Genomic DNA, 21,107 nt, shown 5'->3' with positions numbered 1-21,107 from the left:
AGGGGAAAGATGGGTGATGGCATTTCCAGCTAGCACAGTAGCGAGTACCCGCAACAAGGGTCAGACTCTCCCATATGAAAAATCACAAGGACTAAGAAAAGTGATTAATTGCTCTGCAACACAAAGTTTACAGGAAAAAAAAAACAGAAACAGTGGAACTAGATGGAGGTGGTTGTGGTCTCTGAATTGCAGAGCTGCAGGAAAAAGGAAAATAGTGCAGCCAACAGAAAGGTTGAGAGAATGCAACAATAAAAGGGAAACGAGAGAGTGGAGGAGCGAGAGAGACAGAGAGATTGGAATATGAAGGAACTGGAGGCAAAGATAGCAGCAGGGAAGTTAGAGCGAGTCATGTATCGAATGAGCGTACATAGGAAAAGAGTCAGACAAACAGAGAGGGAGGAGCAAAGAGATTGACTGAGGCATTCATTAATATGATGTTCGTTATCTCTGACGGACTCCCTCAACAAATGTTCCTCTGTTCTCTAGTGTGCCATTCAATAAGTCTATGGCTGTGTGTGTGTGTGTGAGACAGAGAAACAGAGAGTGGGAGTTATTGTGTGTTTTCCTATGATTATGTGTTCATCAACTCTCAGTCTTAGCTCTGTACAACAATAATGCACTACTGCTAAATATGATATGACTGTGCAAAATGATAAACAAATCTTTCTTGTAACTGTATGGCTATATGTTTTGTTTCACTTGGGAATGCGTTCTGTGACAATATTATGTATCATAACCACACATCTCTTAGGGCTAGTGATAGATGCTAAAGTCAATTATAGATATTAACAATACTTTTAAAGCACAGGTCTTGAAGATTTTTAGACTGAATAGTCAGCATTTCTGACATTTCTTCCCAACATCTTGTCACCCTATGTTTCCCATTTTCTTCCTGGTCTGTGCAACTTAGTGCTTGACAAGCCGTTATCGTCACCTCTTTTAAATATTCCTCTCATTCTTTTGTACCCAACTACATTGCTCTTCTTCCCCGTCAGCTCTGTATTAGTTTGCTTTGCTCTCCTCTGGTCATCCTCTTCTCTTCGCTTTCTTTTCCTCACCTCGTTTTATGATTACACCTTCTTGCAAACATTTTTTAAAAGGTGTTTTATGGATGAGGAAAAGCCCTGGCAGTCAGCAGGCGGCGACAATTTAAGTAAAGGAATTAGGACAGTTTACACCATAACATAACAAAAAAGAAAGAAATTTTGTCAATCTATATATATGATCTATTCACTGACTCTTTTACAGTATTTTTCTGTTCCCAGGCAATCACAGTATGATTCGTCTTCTGCAATATCAAAAGACTGATAGTGTATCAGACTAATGCTTTTGCATTGCATTTGTACTCACAAACACACTTCAAATGCAGACACACACAAAACCACACACAAGCTTCCCCAGACTTTCTGAAACAACCCTCTTCCAACAGCCTCTGCATTTAAATACCCTTCTTGAGTTCTGTGGCAAGCAGCATTGTCCATTCATCTAATTGATTAGAATGCCCCCCCCCCCCCCCCCCCCAATCCATCTCTCACTCACTCACACACACACACACACACACACACACACACACACACACACACACACACACACAGAGAGAGAAGAAACAGCTAACATCACACTCTGGGGCGTCAGACACTGAAATTATATACGTCAACATCATTGCCTATTTTCTAGTTTTCCATCTCCTATCTTCAGCATTTCTTCCATCCGGTCTCTCTCTCTCTGTCTCTTTCTCACTCTCTCTCCCCCCTTCTCTCTCTCTCGCCCTCTCTCTTTCCCTTTTCTTTCAGGGAGAGCTGATATCTCTGGCGGTTTGCCGCATGGAAGTCGCCCAGGCAAGGCAGAATATCATCTCTCTGAGCCGGACGTCTTCTCTCCATTTGCCCACCAGACACAGCACACTCACATTTACCGGGATTCCACGGGATATAACGGCATTTATCCGCTGACCGACTATCAGGAGAGTCTAAATCCCGGCTTCATTCCAGCAGAGGGGCGATATTTCTTAGTCAGATGTAACAACACAAAAACACGTAACGGATCACCAAGTGCGCAAAAGCCGCAGCTTAAAACATTACGCACGGCGAATTCTTTTCTTTTTCTATCTATTTTCAAATTCACCCATCAATTCTCTGCACGGACAAACCGGGGACTGGAGGCGGGGGGTACTTCCATGCTATGGAGTCCTGATTTTACCAAGCGACCCAGAGGGAGGCTTGAAACTGAGAAAATTCGTCGTGCCGTGCTGGAATATTAATAGCCAAATCCTAACAATAATCAAGGGGATATCGCAGCAGAGTTTGGGACTCTCGAGAGCACCCCAACTTTTTTTCTTCCTTTTTTTGTTTCCGTTTTTAATCTCTTCCCCTCTTATCTTCTCCGCCTGTGGGACTTGTATTTTCGTGACTGATTAGCAGTAAGCTACTTCACTTTCTGTCATGGACCGCTCGACGTCTTTGGATATAGAAGCGCTCAAGGTAAGACAGTCGCAGCATAGAGACGCGCACTTATTCCTGCAGAGAGAGTTGCAATACCCTTCTGTATGGGTGGATGAGTGGAGACACTGGTGGCGTATTGGGTGACTTGGAATGATGAGTGAATTGTCTTATGGCTGTTATTGGCTGGTTGGATTAATCCGCAAATGACTGACTGGTGCTGAAGGGTAAAGCTGATATCATGAGACGATGCTTGTTAACTGTTGGTTAGTTGGATGGGCGGCCAGCAGGTTGTTTGTTCTTTCTGGGGGGACCAAGTGACTTTTCGATGCTGGGAGGTTAACTGGTATCTGAAAGTCTTGAGGTACAATCATCAAATGGGGTTTAACATTCGGGTCGAGTAAACGGATGTAGTTGCAGCACTATCGAAGATATGCTTTCCCTCTCTCTCTCTCTGTTTCTGTTAAGTATAAAACCACACTCGTGCATGTTGGTTAAAAGAGGAGTGTGAGGGCGAGCGTGTGTCAGCATTCAGCGTGTAAGGTAAATTTCACTAAGCTTTGCTTGCACAAAGATTTGTTGCAGTGAACTGTTGTGCGGTGTTGGGACATTCGATCGACGGGACGAATGCGCCCGACGTGTAAATGAATTAGCAAACATTCATAGAAACAGATAGAGAAGTAAGACTGCCACCAGACTTATCATTTCTATCCCCTTTCTTGAGTTATTAATCTTACTTTTCATTTCCCTCGGTGTAATACAGGTTTTTACTGGCTTAAAAGTGAAGCTGGCGATTCCTAATGTCAAGGGGAAGAAATAAATACCTGTGTGTACTTGTGCCCACAGATTTAGGCTATGTGGCTGTGTAGACATTGCTTTCCCGACTATATTTGTGAAGGACGCTTATATAGTTCGCGCTATCCTTTTATTCTAACCGTTGACATTTTTGTCCAATTTCCTAGGCATTTGCATGTCCATGTAGGTCAAATTCGGTGTTTTGTGGGATGAATCTTTTTGCACTTCACAATGAGAGCAACATAATGGGGAAAAAAACAATAATAAGACATTGCTTCTAGTTACGTTTGACCAGAGGTAAGAATTAATGAAGTACAACTACTTTGTTACTTTACTTGAGTAGACTTTTCAGGTATTTGTACTTTACTGGAATATTTGTTTTTCTGACAATTGTTTACTTTTTACTCCTCATATTTTAACACAGATATATTTCCTTTCTGTTGCTTGTTACATTTTCAGAACAGGCTCATTACTTTAGGTTTAATGCATTTGATCTGTGTTGTTATTTCACATCACTGTGGAATTCCCAGTATCAAACCAATTAAAACTGTAGTCACTATATTCAGGGGTTAAAGTCTGGAACAGTCCATTTTTGGCACAAGTTTAAAAGATGTGTTCATGATATTATCGAGTGAGCAATTCAGAAGAGAACCAAGCATGCAGTCTCTTTTCATGGTAGTTTCATTTTAATGGAGCAAGACAGAATATTAACCAAAAAATCTACAAAAAGCACATTACATAAATTCTATATCCTGTTATGGATGTCACTGAGTGAAGTGAGTTTTTGATTCTCAAGCAAAACATAACTCCGTACTTTGTGGAGAAACCCTTGTTGGCAAGCACAGCAGTAAGGCATTTCTTGAAGTTGGTCACCAGATTTGAACATCAAATGAGGAATTTTGGCTCACTCCTCTTTAAATAAACTTTAAATCCTTTAGATTTCTTGGCTGCTGATTGGCAACTCAAAGCTTTGGCTCCCTCCACAGATTTTCTACATATATATTTTTTCCCCTTGATTTTTGGTTCGCCATCAAAATTAACTATCATGAAAATGAAAGACTGTTTATTTCTTTGATGGTGGGCAAACTTACAAATTGAGAAAGAGATCAAATAATTATTTTCCCCCGTGAAGGAAATCACTTTTTTTTTGAAGCAGCAGGTAATTTCAAATGCAACATTTCTAACAGCTCAACAAATATCAGCTATGTTGGACTGGTGAAGAGAAGATGAGATGTTCATGGTCAATGTTAGGTTACATCAATGGTAGGAGAGCTCAAAATTCATTTAAGGTAAAGATTGGGATGCTGATTAGATTCATTCACTGAATTCCAGCCTTATAATGTTTAGGTGTCAGAAATCAGCTACACTTGCTCATGTAACATCGGCTTATGTTGAATTCTGTTTGGTAAATCCAGAAAGCGCAGTGAATATTGGAGCAGCAGCTCCAGCACATGGCAGCTGATGCATTAAAAAAATCCACTGCAGCTCAGAATAGAAAATATCGAAAATATTGTCCATATGAATTCTTTTCACCACCTTACAACACTACACTCGATTTTACTCATTTTTCTGTTTTGGTGCAGAGGCAAAGTCATTCACACTGTAGGAAACAGAAAATAGAGATGAACTCCATTTGCTTTTAATCTCTGTGTGTTCTAGATAACACCTGTTCAAGCTGACTAAATAGTTTAGAATTAGAATTTGGGTTGAAGTAAAGTTTGTATTATTTTTTTTGTGACATGAAGTTCAGTTTCGTTTGAACAAAATAGCTGGTAGCTGATGTCCTCCAAAGAACTATATTTTACTTTTATACTTTGAGTGAATTTCGGAACTTTTTCCACTTTGAATAAAGAAGTTGAATCAGTACTTTACTTTTGCCAAATCATTTTTTTAAACAATGTGTATGTGTAAGTGTCCGTACTTCTACCTAAGTGAAGAATGTTTGTACTTTTTGCCACCTCTGTTAATGTTTGCTAGTCATTTATCACTCAACTTTCACTCAGTATTTTGGCTGTTTTTAATGCGGTTCTCTATTTATATATGCTAATTCAATTCATTATACATTTGAATTATATAATGAAAATACATTCACTCTAACTCTAGAGTAGGTCATTGTTAGCAGTCATGGACATGTATTGAAAGATAAGTAAATAATTCTAGTTAAGAAAGCTCACTGTAGTATACACATTAATGGCCATTAATGGCCACATACATTGTACACCTATTATACCACTGAGTTTTCAATAGGGAATACAATTTAGACACAGACTGTGGGTGGAAATGTCTATTTACTGCGTGCTGCTGCATTTATTGGTGACCAGTAACTAGATAAATTAACAAATCAATAAAATTCCTCCGAGGTTTGACATTTCAAGCAACATTTTATGTGATCAAATTTCTGAGAAGGGAACCTTGATACCGCACTGATGCAGAGCTCCAGACGGACTTGGACTCAGCTGGCTGGTTGCTGATTTAAAAGATCAAAATTGGCGTTCGGATTTTAAAATGACCTTAACTGTTAGCCAATGAAACTGACCTGCAGAATTTTGTGAGTACTAATGTTTTTGTCTCTGCTATTTTCTGGTGTCTATTTGATGCTTGTTCCTTTTAGACATGCACTCATTTCTGTTAATTTGATGAATCACTTACCGACTTATTAATCATCGGCAAAGGTAATTATTGATAACAAGTTTAAATAAGAACTCTGGGAACTTTGTGTAAAAATATTATGGCAATCTGATAGTTACATTTATGCAAAGATATATATGAAGACATATATATGCGCATCTCTGTTATGAATCTTTGTAAGTTGCACAGCTCACCAACAATCACAACTGTGTTGGATACACACCTAAACAGCAAAAGCAAATGTGTAGTTTTAAAACTTTTAAAACAGCAATGTGGTTGCCGCTAATGCAACTGAGCTTTTTGAATAAAATTCAGCATCGCATGTATTATTCCCATTCTCTCTGAATGACTAAAGGTAAATAATTAAGTTAAGCTGTCATTGCTGTCATTAGATTATGTTTTGTTAATCTCTGTACAGTGGAACTTACTGAATGTTACTGTGATTGCATATTAAAAGTTGGTGGCTCTAGTTTTATAGCGCTATGTTAAAAGAATAATGACCTTTCCTTTCCTTAAAAAAGTAAATGACCATGCAGGATTTCTAGCTGTTATTCTCTAAAAATAATGATCACCCGTACCTCCCATCCCACGTAAGAACTACTACATCACACTACATATTGAGTTTAAAGTATTTCCATCTAGTTCTGCTACGTCCATCTCTTTATCTATCTGCTTGATGTTTTCTGCAGAGCTGGTGACATGTCCTTGGCAATGGTGACAGTCCCTAAGTTTGAGTGCATTGGGTTTTGGCACTCAGAAGTACTCACACATACACACTCCTGCAGTATGCTCTGTATAGTGAAGGTTTGAAGGTATGCACATCTGAGTGAGTTTATATGCAAGAAATCATAATTCATGATTAAATGCTGAAAAGTGTAGGAACTGCAAATGAATGTAGTGGCTTTTCTAATACAGCAAAAGTGTGTGTGTGTGTGTGTGTGTGTGTGTGTGTGTGTGTGTGTTTGCGAGGGAGAGAGAAAGAGAGAAACTGCACAGGCTTACTGACCACATAGCCTTCTGGACTAGTGGAGACAAACACATGCAGTATATACACACAGCAATCCAATCTAATGAAAAACCAGATTTTTTTTCTTCAGTTAGTCAAATGTGTGTGTGTCTAGTGCCTGTGTGTGTGTGTGTTTCAAAAAGCACTCTCAGGAAATGAACAGAGAACAAGGACAACATCGGGACATTGATAAGACACTGCATTATATAAAATCTACAATTGGTATGTGTGTGCGTGTTTGTGTGTGCATGTGAATGTGTGTGTTTTTAACCAAAGACCTATGGGGTCATAAATCAGTGCAGGTTTCAATATCAATAGAGCAGTTTAAGTGGTATTGATCTTTAGTAATAGCTGCACCATAAATTATATACAGTATAATAAGGGCAGTCAGATTGAATTTGACCCTCTAGATCAGAAGCTCTGGACTTGCAACAGGCAAAGGAAACCTGGAGTTTATCTTTCGTAAGTCTACAGATTATGAGTTAACACTGATATAACTATAACTATACATTATAAATAGTGTCTATAAATTTGTGACTGGTGAAAAAACAAGGAAATGTAATTCCTTTTCTAGCCACCATAGAACATAACTTCTAAATTATGGTTAGTTAATCACAAAGTGGACAGCCAAATGAACCAACCTATGATACAAGCCTGAAACTGAATGAAACAGCATTTGCAATGTGGCTGTTTTCCCACCTTGGTTACACTCTTTCACTTAAATCCATTTGGTAACCACCCAGTGCAGCCACAGTTTTGCATTTCTGGCCACTGAGCAGCTCAATTGGAGCAATTGGGGGTTCAGTGCCTTTTCCAAGGGCACTTCAAAAGTAGCTGCTGAGGGATGGGAGAACATTACTCATTCATTTAAGTGAGCTGGGCTGCAGCTTGCCTCTCTAACCTCCAAGTTAGAGAGTGCAATTCTTCATCTGTGTATCACCAGTTCAGTTCAATTATGTTACAAGTGCAAAAACACACGTGAACTGATTACTCAATGTGCTCCAGTGTGAAATACATTATATTGTAGTGACAGTCATGTTTGTTGAGGTTGCCAATGTGACAGCTGCACAATTTGAAAGTGGGGGCCTCACTCTCAGCCACACTGACTTCATTCCTATTGTAGTGGAGACTTCCCAAACATTTGCATGCATCCTCATTTTCAGTTTTGAATCCATAACAGATAGGCTGTGATGCATTACGATTCCTGACTGTGGCATCACATTAATAACAAAGCCTTTCCGGGTGGCAAATTATTCCACTGCAATAGGCAGCTGAATGTGAATTTAACCACTTTGAAGTTTCTTAGCCATTGGAATTGGAACATCACACGGCATTGCATAATGTGCAAATGAATAGAAAACACAAGACTGACATATTAATATTTCTGTTTTTTTTTTCAATTTTGGTATTTAGACAAAATTGTTTGTCTAATTAAACTAATCAACACTTGCTCAAATCAAGGTAACTTATTAACCTATACTATTTTGAACTAAGATAAATCCCTCCCTTCTATCATTCATTGATAAATTTGACACGGACTTACGTTACATTTGGGGTTAAAGTGATAATCAGTGTTGACTGGTAAGGTACTGATGTATTTTAATTTCACTTAACAGAGGCAACCTTTAGTAGCTAGCCAGTGTACTTCAGTTCTCATGTATGCAGAGTTAAAAATGTATTTCAGTTGATTAATGTCACCATTGCCTCTGTATTGAACAGTCGTCTACTTTTCCCCCTACTTTCTAACACCTGGAGTAACAATGAAAAAATATTGAAAAAGATAGTCAACTATTAGTGGAATTACAGCAAAATGGAAGTGATTGGGAATAGCAGCAACTCAAATGCAATGTTTTAAATGTTTTAAAGCATGCTGCCACTGGATTCTCTGGAGTGACGAATAACACTTCTGTGGCTTGCAATCCGGTGGACGAGTCTGGGTTTGGCAGTTGCCAGGAGAATGGTACTTTTCCGACTGCACTGTGTCATGTGTAAAGGAGGGGAGATTATTGTGTGAGGTTGTTTTTCAGGAGCTGGGCTCAGCCCCTTAGTACCAGTGAAAATAACTCTTAATGCTTCATCATAGCAAGACATTTTGGACAATTTCATGCTTCTGACTTTGTGGGAACAGTTTGAGGATGGTCCCTTTCTGTTGAAACAGAACTGCGCACAAGTGCGCAAAGTAAGGTCCATAAAGACATGGATGAGCGAGTTTGCTGTGGAAAAACTTGACTGGCCTGCACAGAGTCCTGACCTCAGCCCAACAGAACACCTTTGGGATGAGTTACAGTGGAATTTGTGAGCCAAACCTTCTCGTCCAACATCAGTGTTCAACCCCACAAATGCATGCACTTCTGGAAGAATGGTCGAGTTGAAGCTGTTAGAGCTACAAAGGGTGGGCCAGCATCATACTAAACCAAATGCATTAAGAATGGGATTTCACTCATGTTCGTATGTGTGTAAAGGCAGACTTGTGAATACTTGGCATTACAGTATATAAATGAGTACAGGTTAAAACTATTCCCAAATTACTCTAGGCTTCCTTTTTTTAAATTTTTTTTTTTTACCTTTTTCTTACTCATACCACAGTGTTTTTTAATTTCATTATAAATTCAATAATGCACACATGCCCACACATTCACTTAGAGATGGCCCGGAGCAGGAGTGTGCCATATTGAAGGTAAGTTTCAGAGTGAAGTAGTCAGTAACCTTCTTTATCCACATCAGTTCATTTTACAGTTAATTACCCAATTTTGCAGAAAGAATATTTCCATTACACAATATAGTGTGGTTGTGCATGTGTGTGTGTGTTACATAAATAGAATTTCACTCGCAATCATGGCTTTTCTGTGTTTATGTTTATTCATGTTTGTGTGCGTGTGAGTGTGTGCGGGGGTGGGTGTGCGTGTGTGTATTGCTTGGGTAGCAGTGTTTAAAGGTCTAATAGCTATGGGGCTAGAATTGGCCTTTTAAAGGTTAATTTACAGTGTTTAGACTTCATGAGTGTGTGTGCATATTGGAGTTTACGAGTTTTGTTATGTTTGCTGAACAGTAAAGTAATTCACAGTATGAACCCCTCTCCTTCACATTGCTTGTAGGCATGTATGTGTTCTGTTCTATGTGTATGTGAACTTTAAACCACCTGACATTATGAATTGCTTGAAGATGAGCTAACACAGCTGTGCTGCGTAATAATTAAGGAAAATACACTGGTAGTTTGGAAAGTAATGCTGTTTTCTTTCTTCTTAGACTTAAAATGGACTGTTTTTTCTTAGCAAAAATGTTTCTTAAAAAATGTTTCTTGAAACAAGAACTAGAAACAGCTGGTCTAGCGCCATCAGAGGCTCCCTAAGAGAACCTTACCAATATGTATTTCCCTCTTTCCTGCAAAAACAAAGTAAATACAAAATACAGTTTTAAATAATGATTTCTTTTATTAAGGGAACAAAGTTATCCAAACCTACAGTGGGGCAAAAAAGTATTTAGTCAGCCACCGATTGTGCAAGTTCCCCCACTTAAAATGATGACAGAGGTCAGTAATTTGCACCAGAGGTACACTTCAACTGTGAGAGACAGAATGTGAAAAAAAAATCCATGAATCCACATGGTAGGATTTGTAAAGAATTTATTCGTAAATCAGGGTGGAAAATTAGTATTTGGTCACCTCAAACAAGGAAAACCTCTGGCTCTCACAGACCTGTAACGTCTTCTGTAAGAAGCTTTTCTGTCCCCCACTCGTTACCTGTATGAATGGCACCTGTTTGAACTCATCATCTGTATAAAAGACACCTGTCCACAGCCTCAAACAGTCAGACTCCAAACTCCACCATGGCCAAGACCAAAGAGCTTTCGAAGGACACCAGGAAAAGTATTGTAGATCTGCACCAGACTGGGAAGCGTGAATCTACAATAGGCAAGCAGCTTGGTGTGAAAAAATCAACTGTGGGAGCAATCATCAGAAAATGGAAGACGTACAAGACCACTGATAATCTCCCTCGATCTGGGGCTCCACGCAAGATCTCATCCCGTGGGGTCAAAATGATCATGAGAACGGTGAGCAAAGATCCCAGAACCACACGGGGGGACCTGGTGAATGACCTGCAGAGAGCTGGGACCAAAGTAACAAAGGTCACCATCAGTAACACACTACAACGGCAGGGAATCAAATCCCGCAGTGCCAGACGTGTTCCGCTGCTGAAGCCAGTGCATGTCCAGGCCCGTCTGAAGTTTGCCAGAGAGCACATGGATGATACAGCAGAGGATTGGGAGAATGTCATGTGGTCAGATGAAACCAAAGTAGAACTTTTTGGTATAAACTCAACTCGTCGTGTTTGGAGGAAGAAGAATACTGAGTTGCATCCCAAGAACACCATACCTACTGTGAAGCATGGGGGTGGAAACATCATGCTATGGGGCTGTTTTTCTGCCAAGGGGACAGGACGACTGATCCGTGTTAAGGACAGAATGAATGGGGCCATGTATCGTGAGATTTTGAGCCAAAACCTCCTTCCATCAGTGAGAACTTTGAAGATGAAACGAGGCTGGGTCTTCCAACATGACAATGATCCAAAACACACCGCCCGGGCAACAAAGGAGTGGCACCGTAAGAAGCATTTGAAAGTCCTGGAGTGGCCTAGCCAGTCTCCAGACCTCAACCCCATAGAAAATCTGTGGCGGGAGTTGAAAGTCCGTGTTGCTCGGCGACAGCCCCAAAACATCACTGCTCTCGAGAATATCTGCATGGAGGAATGGGCCAAAATACCAGCTACTGTGTGTGCAAACCTGGTAAAGACCTATAGTAAACGTTTGACCTCTGTTATTGCCAACAAAGGTTATGTTACAAAGTATTGGGTTGTATTTTTGTTATTGACCAAATACTTATTTTCCACCCTGATTTACGAATAAATTCTTTACAAATCCTACCATGTGGATTCATGGATTTTATTTTCACATTCTGTCTCTCACAGTTGAAGTGTACCTCTGGTGCAAATTACTGACCTCTGTCATCATTTTAAGTGGGGGAACTTGCACAATCGGTGGCTGACTAAATACTTTTTTGCCCCACTGTACCTGGCCCTGTGTGAAAAAGCAATTGAGCCCTAAATCTAATAACTGGTTGTGCCACCCTTGGGAGCAAGAACAGCAATCTTCTGAGTCTTTCATATTGGCGTGGAGGAATTTTGGCCCACTCTTCTTTGTTTTACTTCAGCCACATTGATGAGCTTTCAAACATAAATGCCCCGTTTAAGATTATGCCAAAGCATTTCAATTGGACGTCAATTAGGAGTGCCTGGTTTGGGCAATCCAAAATCTTCATTTTGTTTTCTTTATTTTATTATATTTTTTGTATTTTTTTGTGGTTGAGTTGTTAGTGCGGTTTGGATCCTTTTCCTGTTGCATAACCCAACCGTGCTTGAGTTGGGTTATGCAACTTAATTAATGGCCAGATGCATCAGGATTTTCTGTTACAGAGCAGAATTCATGGTTCCATCTGTTACGACATCAATTAAGTCATCAAGGTCCCGAAGCAGCAAAACAGCCTTAGACGAACATGTTGGTCTGTTGGCACAATGTTCTTTTTAAGAAATTTACACGAAATGCACAAAATGTAAAGGGACTCCAACCTTCCAAAAAGTTCAACTTCGGTCCACAGCATATTTTTCTAAAAGCCTTGCAGATCATCAAGATGTTGTTGTTGTTTTTTTAAAATTTGAGATCTTTATGGTCAGCAGTGGTTTTCACCTTTTGTTGAATCACTAAGCTTAACTGAGGCATGTGAGGCCTGCAGAATTTAATTAAGCATCAGGGATATTTTAGGAATGCATGCAGCATACCTAAGTCACATTCGTCGATATACAAGAAATCATGAAATGGGAGTTGTCTGGGGATGCATTACTCAGTAGATACATGGGGAAAAAGGCAGAGCAGACTGCAGACATGTTTTGTTAGCAGAGAGAAAACATGGTGGGGTTGATCTTGGCCCTGGGGAGACTCTAGGGTCCGCATCACTATATGATTTAAACAATTACAAACACACACAGTTGGCCAGACAGAGTCCTGCAGACGACCACTTTATGCATATAATAACCATTGAGGAAATAGGTGTAAATGTGTGAATGCATTACTATATAAACCTTTTGCATCCACGGGCAAACACAAATGAATCCATTTGTGTTTGCCTGTGGTGCATTTACTGTGTACTTGTCCCCAGATCACCACTCATGGCAGTAATCACTAACATACATACTCAGACACACACACACACACACACACACATATCCCAGTGGAGCCTAAAGCTTCCAAACGAGCGATCAGTCTTAACAATGACTGATGCCGCACCTCGCTACTTGCCACTCAACCTTTCCTGTGAAAGCCTCAGTGTTGTGCATTTGTTTCTCATTGTGTGACCTTTATACCCTATGTTAGCCAGTTTTGCACAAGGGAATGCTCTGTCCACTTTATGTTCTCTCATACTCTTGCAACTACTTTCTTCCTTTTCCACAGCAATCACATCTGCACTTACTGTAGAGTGTGTGAATGAAAGGAAGAAAATTTGGGTTTTTGCTGCGTTAATAATGTGAGTGTATATTATAAAGCTATACACATTTTTGCAGCAGCATTACAGCATACGCAATACCTCCAAAGTTACAGTGGTTTCTTTTAAAAAATATTCTTCTATTTCTCCAGTTAGGCCGAAATAAGAGCACTAATAACAGTAAACAATTTTAAAACCTTGTAGTGCAGTGGTATGTTTATTACTTCTTTGAAACCGTTTACTAAAATCTTTTATTTCAGCTTGATACCTATCTGTCTAAATTCCAAAGTATAACTGAGAAAAGGTGAAATAATAAGAACTGGTGAAAAAACGCACTTTTTCTGTCACTTTGCACACAGCATTAAGCAAGAACAGCAAACAGAGAAAGAGTGGCTCAGCAACGCCAGATTCATCATTCTTATTTTTTTGATATTTTGAGCTGAGTGGAATTTAGTGAAATCATCCAGAATTACCTCAAACAGCATTCACATTCATCTATTGCTTTTTGCAGACATATTTCACTGGTAAACTGAAAACGCTGATCGACTTTTGATGCAAGGGGGAAATCAGGTAAGTGATTAAGATTCAGCCCCAGTGGGAGAAAAGGAAATACATTTACAAGCTTTCATATTAAATAATCTAATAGTTGTTGCTGCATTTTTAGTCTTGGCCAGAGTAGTGGCCCATACTAGCAGCATGTACACCGCAATGTCTAAAAGCAAAATATCACTTTGAACACTGTATCAGTGTAAATATCAATATAATTTTAAATGTTATACAGCAGACACAACAGGTGCCATGGTATGTCAGTGCATAAAGGATCCTTCCTCAGTTTAATGAAACATTTTTATGAGGAGCAGTATTATCAGCACTCTACCATGAAATGTGGCATATGAAAAATACATTGCAGTATCAGCATCATGATCAAGGCTCATGGCACAGTTCATCCTGGATATGTCACATAGCTCGACTACATGGCCTTGATGTTTTCTATACCCCTGATTCTGGCATTGACGCTCAAATGCTTGTTTCAGCTGACCTGTCACTGACATATTGAATGAATTATTTTCAGTATTGCAGCACTATTGAAATTGTGTTGCAAATGACCACAACAGTCTCTCCTTAATTCACTGAAAATTGCAATCAAGGAAATAGCGGGTGTGCATTTGTTCTGCAGACTTTCATTATCTTGTACATTTTTCCTCTGTCCACTGTGACTACTTCAGAGATAGTGGTTTTGAGAGATGTACAAATTTGTCTCTGTCCAAAAGAATGAAACGATGTGGTGCCATTTCATCTGCAGCATAAATGTCACAAGGCTGTTCACTGTTCAATATTAGATTTTAATTTGAGGTGTAGCTCACCATGAAGGGACCTTTACAGTTGTCATCATGTGCACTGCTGCAGGCTATGTCCCCCTGTCCAGCAATGACAAGTTAATATGCTGCTTTGCACAGTGGTGCTAAACAGTCTCAGATCTCAGTCATTAAATTCTTCACAAATTGCTATGATCATTTGTAGCTTATTGCAACATGACTCTGTTTCTCAACAACAATTTTATTTCAAAATTGAATTATGTTGTAATGACAAGGTAATCATGATCTGGTAATTATGTAGTCCAGCTATGACAAGCTAATGATCGCCTGTTTTGTCAGGTACACAAATCAGTGGCTCTTTGTTGTGGCTTTAGTGTAAATCTGGCTGAGATAACATTTTTAACACTGGGCAAGCCTTAGCGCTGCACTTGGACTCATATTCTGTAATGCAAACAGGCCATAAACTAAACTTAACTTAAATGGTAGTGCAGTATTTAGCTTAGCCACTCTTCAGAAAATCTGATTATTTTATACTGACAACACATTTTTCTCTAATTTTTACCTCATGATTGTGCAGGAGGCTATACCTCCAAATGCTGTAAGCAGATATGGACTTTTCACTCCCTGCATTCTCAGCCTCCAACTTGCACATGCGGCGTAACCTTTATTCCTTGATAACATTTATTTTGTCATTTCCCTGCAGCAAGCCAGCTATCATGTGCCCCAGCTTGGTTATCATTTACAGAGACTGTGGAACTGACACTGAAATGACAGGGTAATATTCGTCTCCTTATACACCATCTTGTCCTGTCTGTCACGTCCCAAAGCACAGACTTTGATGCCATTATGACATAAATTTAGCTCAATATTACAATTGAATTAAATATTAGGGTTAAATGATTTTGACCCAGGTTGATAAATACCAGCCTTGGCACTGTTAACACTCTAAAAAGTTCAGTTGTGTTAATTTTATTAACAAACAGTAAAAGTACTGAACAAATCTTATTTAAAGAATTTCACGATACTTCAATCTTGTTAGCAAAATTCTCTGTTAGGGTAAATGGGTTACGTTGGGTTGCTTTTTCAGTGACAAATTTGAATCTCTAAGATGAGACAAGATAGGATTCAATAAGGCATGTTATACTTTATTCATCCCAGCGGTTGTGGTGTCACAACAGCCAAAACACACAGCCTATATTAAAATAGCTTAATTACGCTCCCTGTTTTGTGAACATTTTATTATGTCCTTATATTGTTAATTTTTCTACTTTATTTAAAAATCAGTTTACTACATTGTGCTTTATCATATCAACTGTGATTTGATATGACAGCTGTATAAAAAATACACTATTAATTATAATTTTAACAAAGTAGGAAATGCTAGAAGCAGGTGATGTCCAACCCAAATGCAAAGAGCACTCAGAGAGTGCAATTCCTCCCGAAGAGCACTGGCTATACCAAAAATTTTATGTTTTATGATGTTTTTATTACAACATGATGACTTCAGCCTGTTTTTAATATATAACATGACGATTTTTGACATTGTAGGGCATTGCCTTAAGATTGCCCCTAAGATCCAATATATGCATTTGTGAATTGAAGATTGTTCAGCCTAATTGGATAGCGTTGTGTTAGAACCACATGACCACAGGACGTTCTAACTCTCTAAGCTGGAAAATAAGGTACAGCCAAAAATGCTGAAGATACGAAGGTGACACCATATGAATCATAATTTGAAACAAACATGACTGCAGGAGCCAGACAACCTGTGCCCCAACTCGCTCTGCATCAATGGTCCTTCAGCTGTACTGTCCCTGCAGTATTGCCTAGCATCTTTACATTATCCCACCAGCAGCAGTGCATTTATCTGTTAGCTGTATCTGCCTTCCTGTCCCTCAGCCCCCTGACAAGTAAATCATCTCTTCTCCTGCTGTGACAGCACAATCCTGATGTCTTTCACTTCTGCAGGCTAGGGTAGGCCACACACATGTTGAACACACACGCGCATGCACACACACATACACACATACACATTTGCAGCGAAAGGCAGGAACAGGCAAACACATTACACACATGCTGGGATCCATACGCACACACAAACACTTTTTGTCAGAGGGGATTCTCGTCTACTCAAGGACAGAGTGGTGACACCTCATCATGAGCCAAATGAAGCAAGAGCAGCACAGAGAAGAGGAGGGAAAGAGGAGAGATCGAGGGCTGGATGGAGCGGAACGACAGAGTAATATGGAGGAGGTTGAGTTGAGTTATATGCCAGCAAGGCGACCAACACCTGGTGCTAGATTTCAGGGGCATGAAATAAGCTCTGGGAAATGTAGAGGGACAGACAGAAAGTGAGGTGATGGGGGGAATGAAGTGTCCAGTCTAGTCCAGGTACAGACACCTCTAGACACCTTTCTCTCTCGCTCTCTTGCTTCCTTTATGTGCTGTTCTTATTTGTGCCAGCTTTTGCAGTAATTCATTGAAGACTGTGAGGAACTTAGTTTAATTGAGATAGCAAGTGTGACAAAAGGAGAGAGATAACATTAACATGTTTTCCACACCACGCTTCTCCTTCAATTTGCTTGGATTACATTCACAGCTGAAAAATATGCCTTTTCTAAACTCATTAAAATTGGATTTCATTTCCATTTTACAAAATGTAGCAGTCACCTACTTTACAATTTTCCCATCATATAGTGAATAAATGTTATTTTTCTTATGCATGTAATGTATCAATGTACTGCCTGATTTGGATTAGCAATTTACTTTAATATAAATACAGGTCTTGAGCTTTGTGCATGTGCTGGGTTTAAATGTGGCCAAATGTAGCGTCACATGTCACTAACGAATCAACTGATCTTGAAAGTAATTCAGGAGTATTTATAGTTTGTGATTATGACTGTGATCTTCCAGAGCCAATGTTATTTCTAAATAAAAACAGGGACCCAAAGGCTGGGGAAGAGAAAATAAATTGAGAGAAATGAAGCAGAATAGGACAAGGTACTTGTCACTGTCTGTTCTCGTAACTCAGAAGTGGGAGAGTGAAGGACAGAAAGAGATGGAGTGATGGAAAGGAGGACAGAGGACTGTGTTTCACCTGAGAGAGCTACAGATGGATGATAATGCAGCAATAGACAGAGGGCAGAAAGGAGAGCACGCAAAACAGAAGAAGAAAGCAAGATCGAGGCAAGAAGTGTAGAGGAAGGTATATAGAATGCAAAAAAGAAAGCCAGAGCTGAGTGTAAGAATTAAAGGCAAAAAGTGAAGGTCAGAATGAACATAAAAGAGCCAGAAACAAAGAAAATGGATGCTTCCTAAAATTGTAAAATTGACTGAAAAATGCTAGCTTTTAACTTCTTGACCCAAACTCCTGTAAAAATATCCTTGGCTGCTGGCCAGATTTAAGCCTGATTCTATCTGCTAAATTGATTCAGATCCTGAAACTGGCAGCTAAGATAACCATGCGTCTTGTGCCATATATCTTATGTAATTGATATCTGTCTCTGAATGCGCTATCAGGGTAATAATCACTTAAATCAATACCTTTGAATTTGCAGCTTATGCTCGTTAACATATGTACAATTGATATTCTTCAGTGTGACTGACAAATAGATTCTGTTTTATCATTCCTAGGAAGGCGTGAGGAGAAAAGACGCACAATTGCCTCACTATAGTTAAGGAAAGTAGTGGTGACTTATGGGAGCAGATCACGCAGGAGTTCTTCAGTGGCTGGCAAACTTCAGAGTGAGGCTTCTACCCAGAAGGCAGGACTCTCACACAAATTAGAACATCAAGTAGTGAATGTGCACACACTCTTGGCTGAGATCTGACCACCCACAGAGGTCTCTGGCATCACATCTTTGATTTCGAATGTCAGAGCAGTGTGTGTCTTTTTTTGTAGTTAAGATAACTACAAATTAATAGCATGTTGCCAGTGAATTAAATTGCTGTATAATATCAAATGGCATCACATCATATGACCCCCTATGAGCAAGCACTGTGGCAAAAGTGGGAAGGAAAAACTCCCTTTTAACAGCAAGAAACCTCCTGCTCAGGGATGGGCGGCCATCTGCTGCGACCGGTTGGGGTGAGAGAGGGAAGACAGGATAAAAGATATGCTGTGGAAGAGAGCCAGAGATTAATAATAAGTATGATTCAGTGGAAAGAGGTCTATTAACACATAGTAAGTGAGAAGGTGGCTGAAGAAGAAATACTCAATGCATCATGGGAATACCCGAGCAGCATACACCTATTGCAGCATAACTAAGGGAGGATTCAGGGTCACCCGATCCAGCTTTAGCATCTTAAATATAAAGTTACTTGAGAGAGAAAGTCCCAGTTTTGGGCCCGCTCATGTCGTAGGGACCTGTGGTCACCCTTAGTTTTGATGAAACCCAAGGCTTGCAACTTCTCGCCATTTACTCTTTAGTGAAACTTAAAAATAATGCAAAATGGAAAAAGAGAACACTGAGTCAGTTGTTGTGTCAACACACTTCAAAAGGAAATTTACTATCAAATGTGACTGGTTCTTATTTGTGTCACACTTTGACTATCACTTGCCAAGTAGTTGGCAAGGGTTAGTTGGCAAGTTAGAATCTTCCATGCCAACTCGTCTGCAAATATTTTATAATTTTACCAACAAGTGGCCACCTTTACTCTTTTCTTCCAACTAAAAGTAACGCCAAGAGGGTTCTCCCGGATGGACCAGCCGGCAAGCTCCAATAACCAACCAACCAGTCGAAGAATACACGTTATGCCACTGTAACTAGTTTAATCAGATGGTCTAGGCCTGTGTAACTGGGGCCTAAATGAATGTCTTTGTGTGTACGCATGTGCTCATAGAGACAACTATAAGGATTGTTGTTCTCTTCTATCATCAATACAACATCAAATAAAGCAAAACTACAACAATATACTGAACCTCCAGTGTGTTGATCAGAGCCTGATCCATATGTTGTGACTTGAGCTCATTATTTGTTCACTTGTTTGCTCAGAAATAGCTTTACATGTTGTTCATGTCACAAAAGAAGATGGACAGCTTATGTGTCTTTCATTCCTGAACTTAAAAACTGCATTGTGGGTAAAATTACTTATTCCTTTTTGTCATGACATGAAAGAGACTTATTTTTGATATTTTGTTGTGATGTTATTTCTTTTTCCATGCAGGGATTCTCTTGATCTTGTCATTCTACCTGCTTTTGATGCTTTGTGTGCATTTGTCTCTGCAATATTAATGTTTGATGGTATCAGGCTACGTGTGTGTGCTTATTTTTGGGAATGCCAGTGTCTGAATAGTTTGATATCAGGTGTTTGTTCTTTTTTTTTTTTTTTTTTTTTTACAAAAGACCCTTTAAAAAAATCTTTATGCCCTTACTGTCATTTTTGAGGGTGCAACAGTGTAGCATAGCACATTTTACCAACTTCTATACAAAGAAATCATTTTAAGAATGTCATCAGCAAAAAAAGCTACCTGGAAGAGAGAGAAACAATCTATTAAAGTTTAAAGAGCATCTCTTTCCACCGTAGCTCCTTACCACAGCATTCCCCTTTTTATTCTTTTCATTGCTAGTTTCAACCCTTTTTCTCTTTATTAGAAGGGAAACAGAGTCAAAAGGAAAAAACAGAGTGTTGCACCTTTGATGTGTAATAGATACTCTGCTATTCCTTGTGAGAACCAGCTCAGTAGAAAAAATGATTTTTTTTCTCAAACTTTTTCTTTTAATTTTTTTTCCTCTTGCATATTTTTTGTCTGTATTGAGTTTTCCAAAGACATGAAAGAAAGTGCAGATAGTTTCTGTTTTAGATGGATTTTGGCACATGCATGCATCGACGTGTGTGTTTCTTTTTCAGTTTACATCTGTAAGTATGTGTGTATGCTCTGCATTCCTGCACTTTGAAGTTCTTTATGCACACAATTTTTTGTAATTTCACCAAGAAGAGGCCATCTTGCCTTTTTTCAACTAAAAGTAATGTAAAAATAAAGACTTTATTTGAAAAAGCCCAAAGAGTATTGTTATTATTATTATTTTTAACTTTGCTGTTATGAATGGGCATTGATCACAGCAGCATGCTTTACTTGCCTCTCGGAGACCAAGGTCTGGTTGAAAAATAGATCTGCAGCTTGTATTAACTGTAAAGGAGTTTTTGCTGAATCTATTTATCAGTCCACCTTAACAACAAAAAGCACTTTTACACAAAAACACATGTAAACACATTAACCTCACGCTTTTTTCTAGATATGTGGGTATTTCATGAAAGTTTGCTGAAATGGAAAAACAGAAAATACATTCATATGGAAACATAAAATATGTTTTCTTATAATGAAAAAAATACAAAAGAAAAAAGACTAGAGCTAGGAACATGTATTTATTACAATTTTGCACTGTGACATT

General features: G+C 39.1%; 1 protein-coding gene across 2 annotated transcripts in view; it reads left to right on the top strand.

The window, feature by feature from the left end:
- Positions 1-1,456: 1,456 nt before the first annotated feature.
- The window catches only part of LOC309708419 (zeta-sarcoglycan-like), a 370,409-nt gene continuing 350,758 nt past the window's right edge, over positions 1,457-21,107 (top strand). The window contains exon 1 of one of the 2 annotated variants that reach the window (XM_082536450.1): positions 1,457-2,480. In XM_082536450.1, coding sequence (XP_082392576.1) covers positions 2,442-2,480 — 39 coding nt within the window. In that variant the 5' untranslated portion in view covers positions 1,457-2,441. Of the gene's footprint in view, positions 2,982-21,107 lie in introns of both variants that reach the window. The other variant, XM_082536451.1, reaches the window with a different exon arrangement.

This window comes from Aulonocara stuartgranti (assembly GCF_965226115.1).
Source record: "Aulonocara stuartgranti genome assembly, chromosome: 6".
NCBI lineage: Eukaryota > Metazoa > Chordata > Actinopteri > Cichliformes > Cichlidae > Aulonocara > Aulonocara stuartgranti.
The sequence above is the reverse complement of the archived record's forward strand: the minus strand, read 5'-3'. Positions and strand labels throughout refer to the sequence as shown.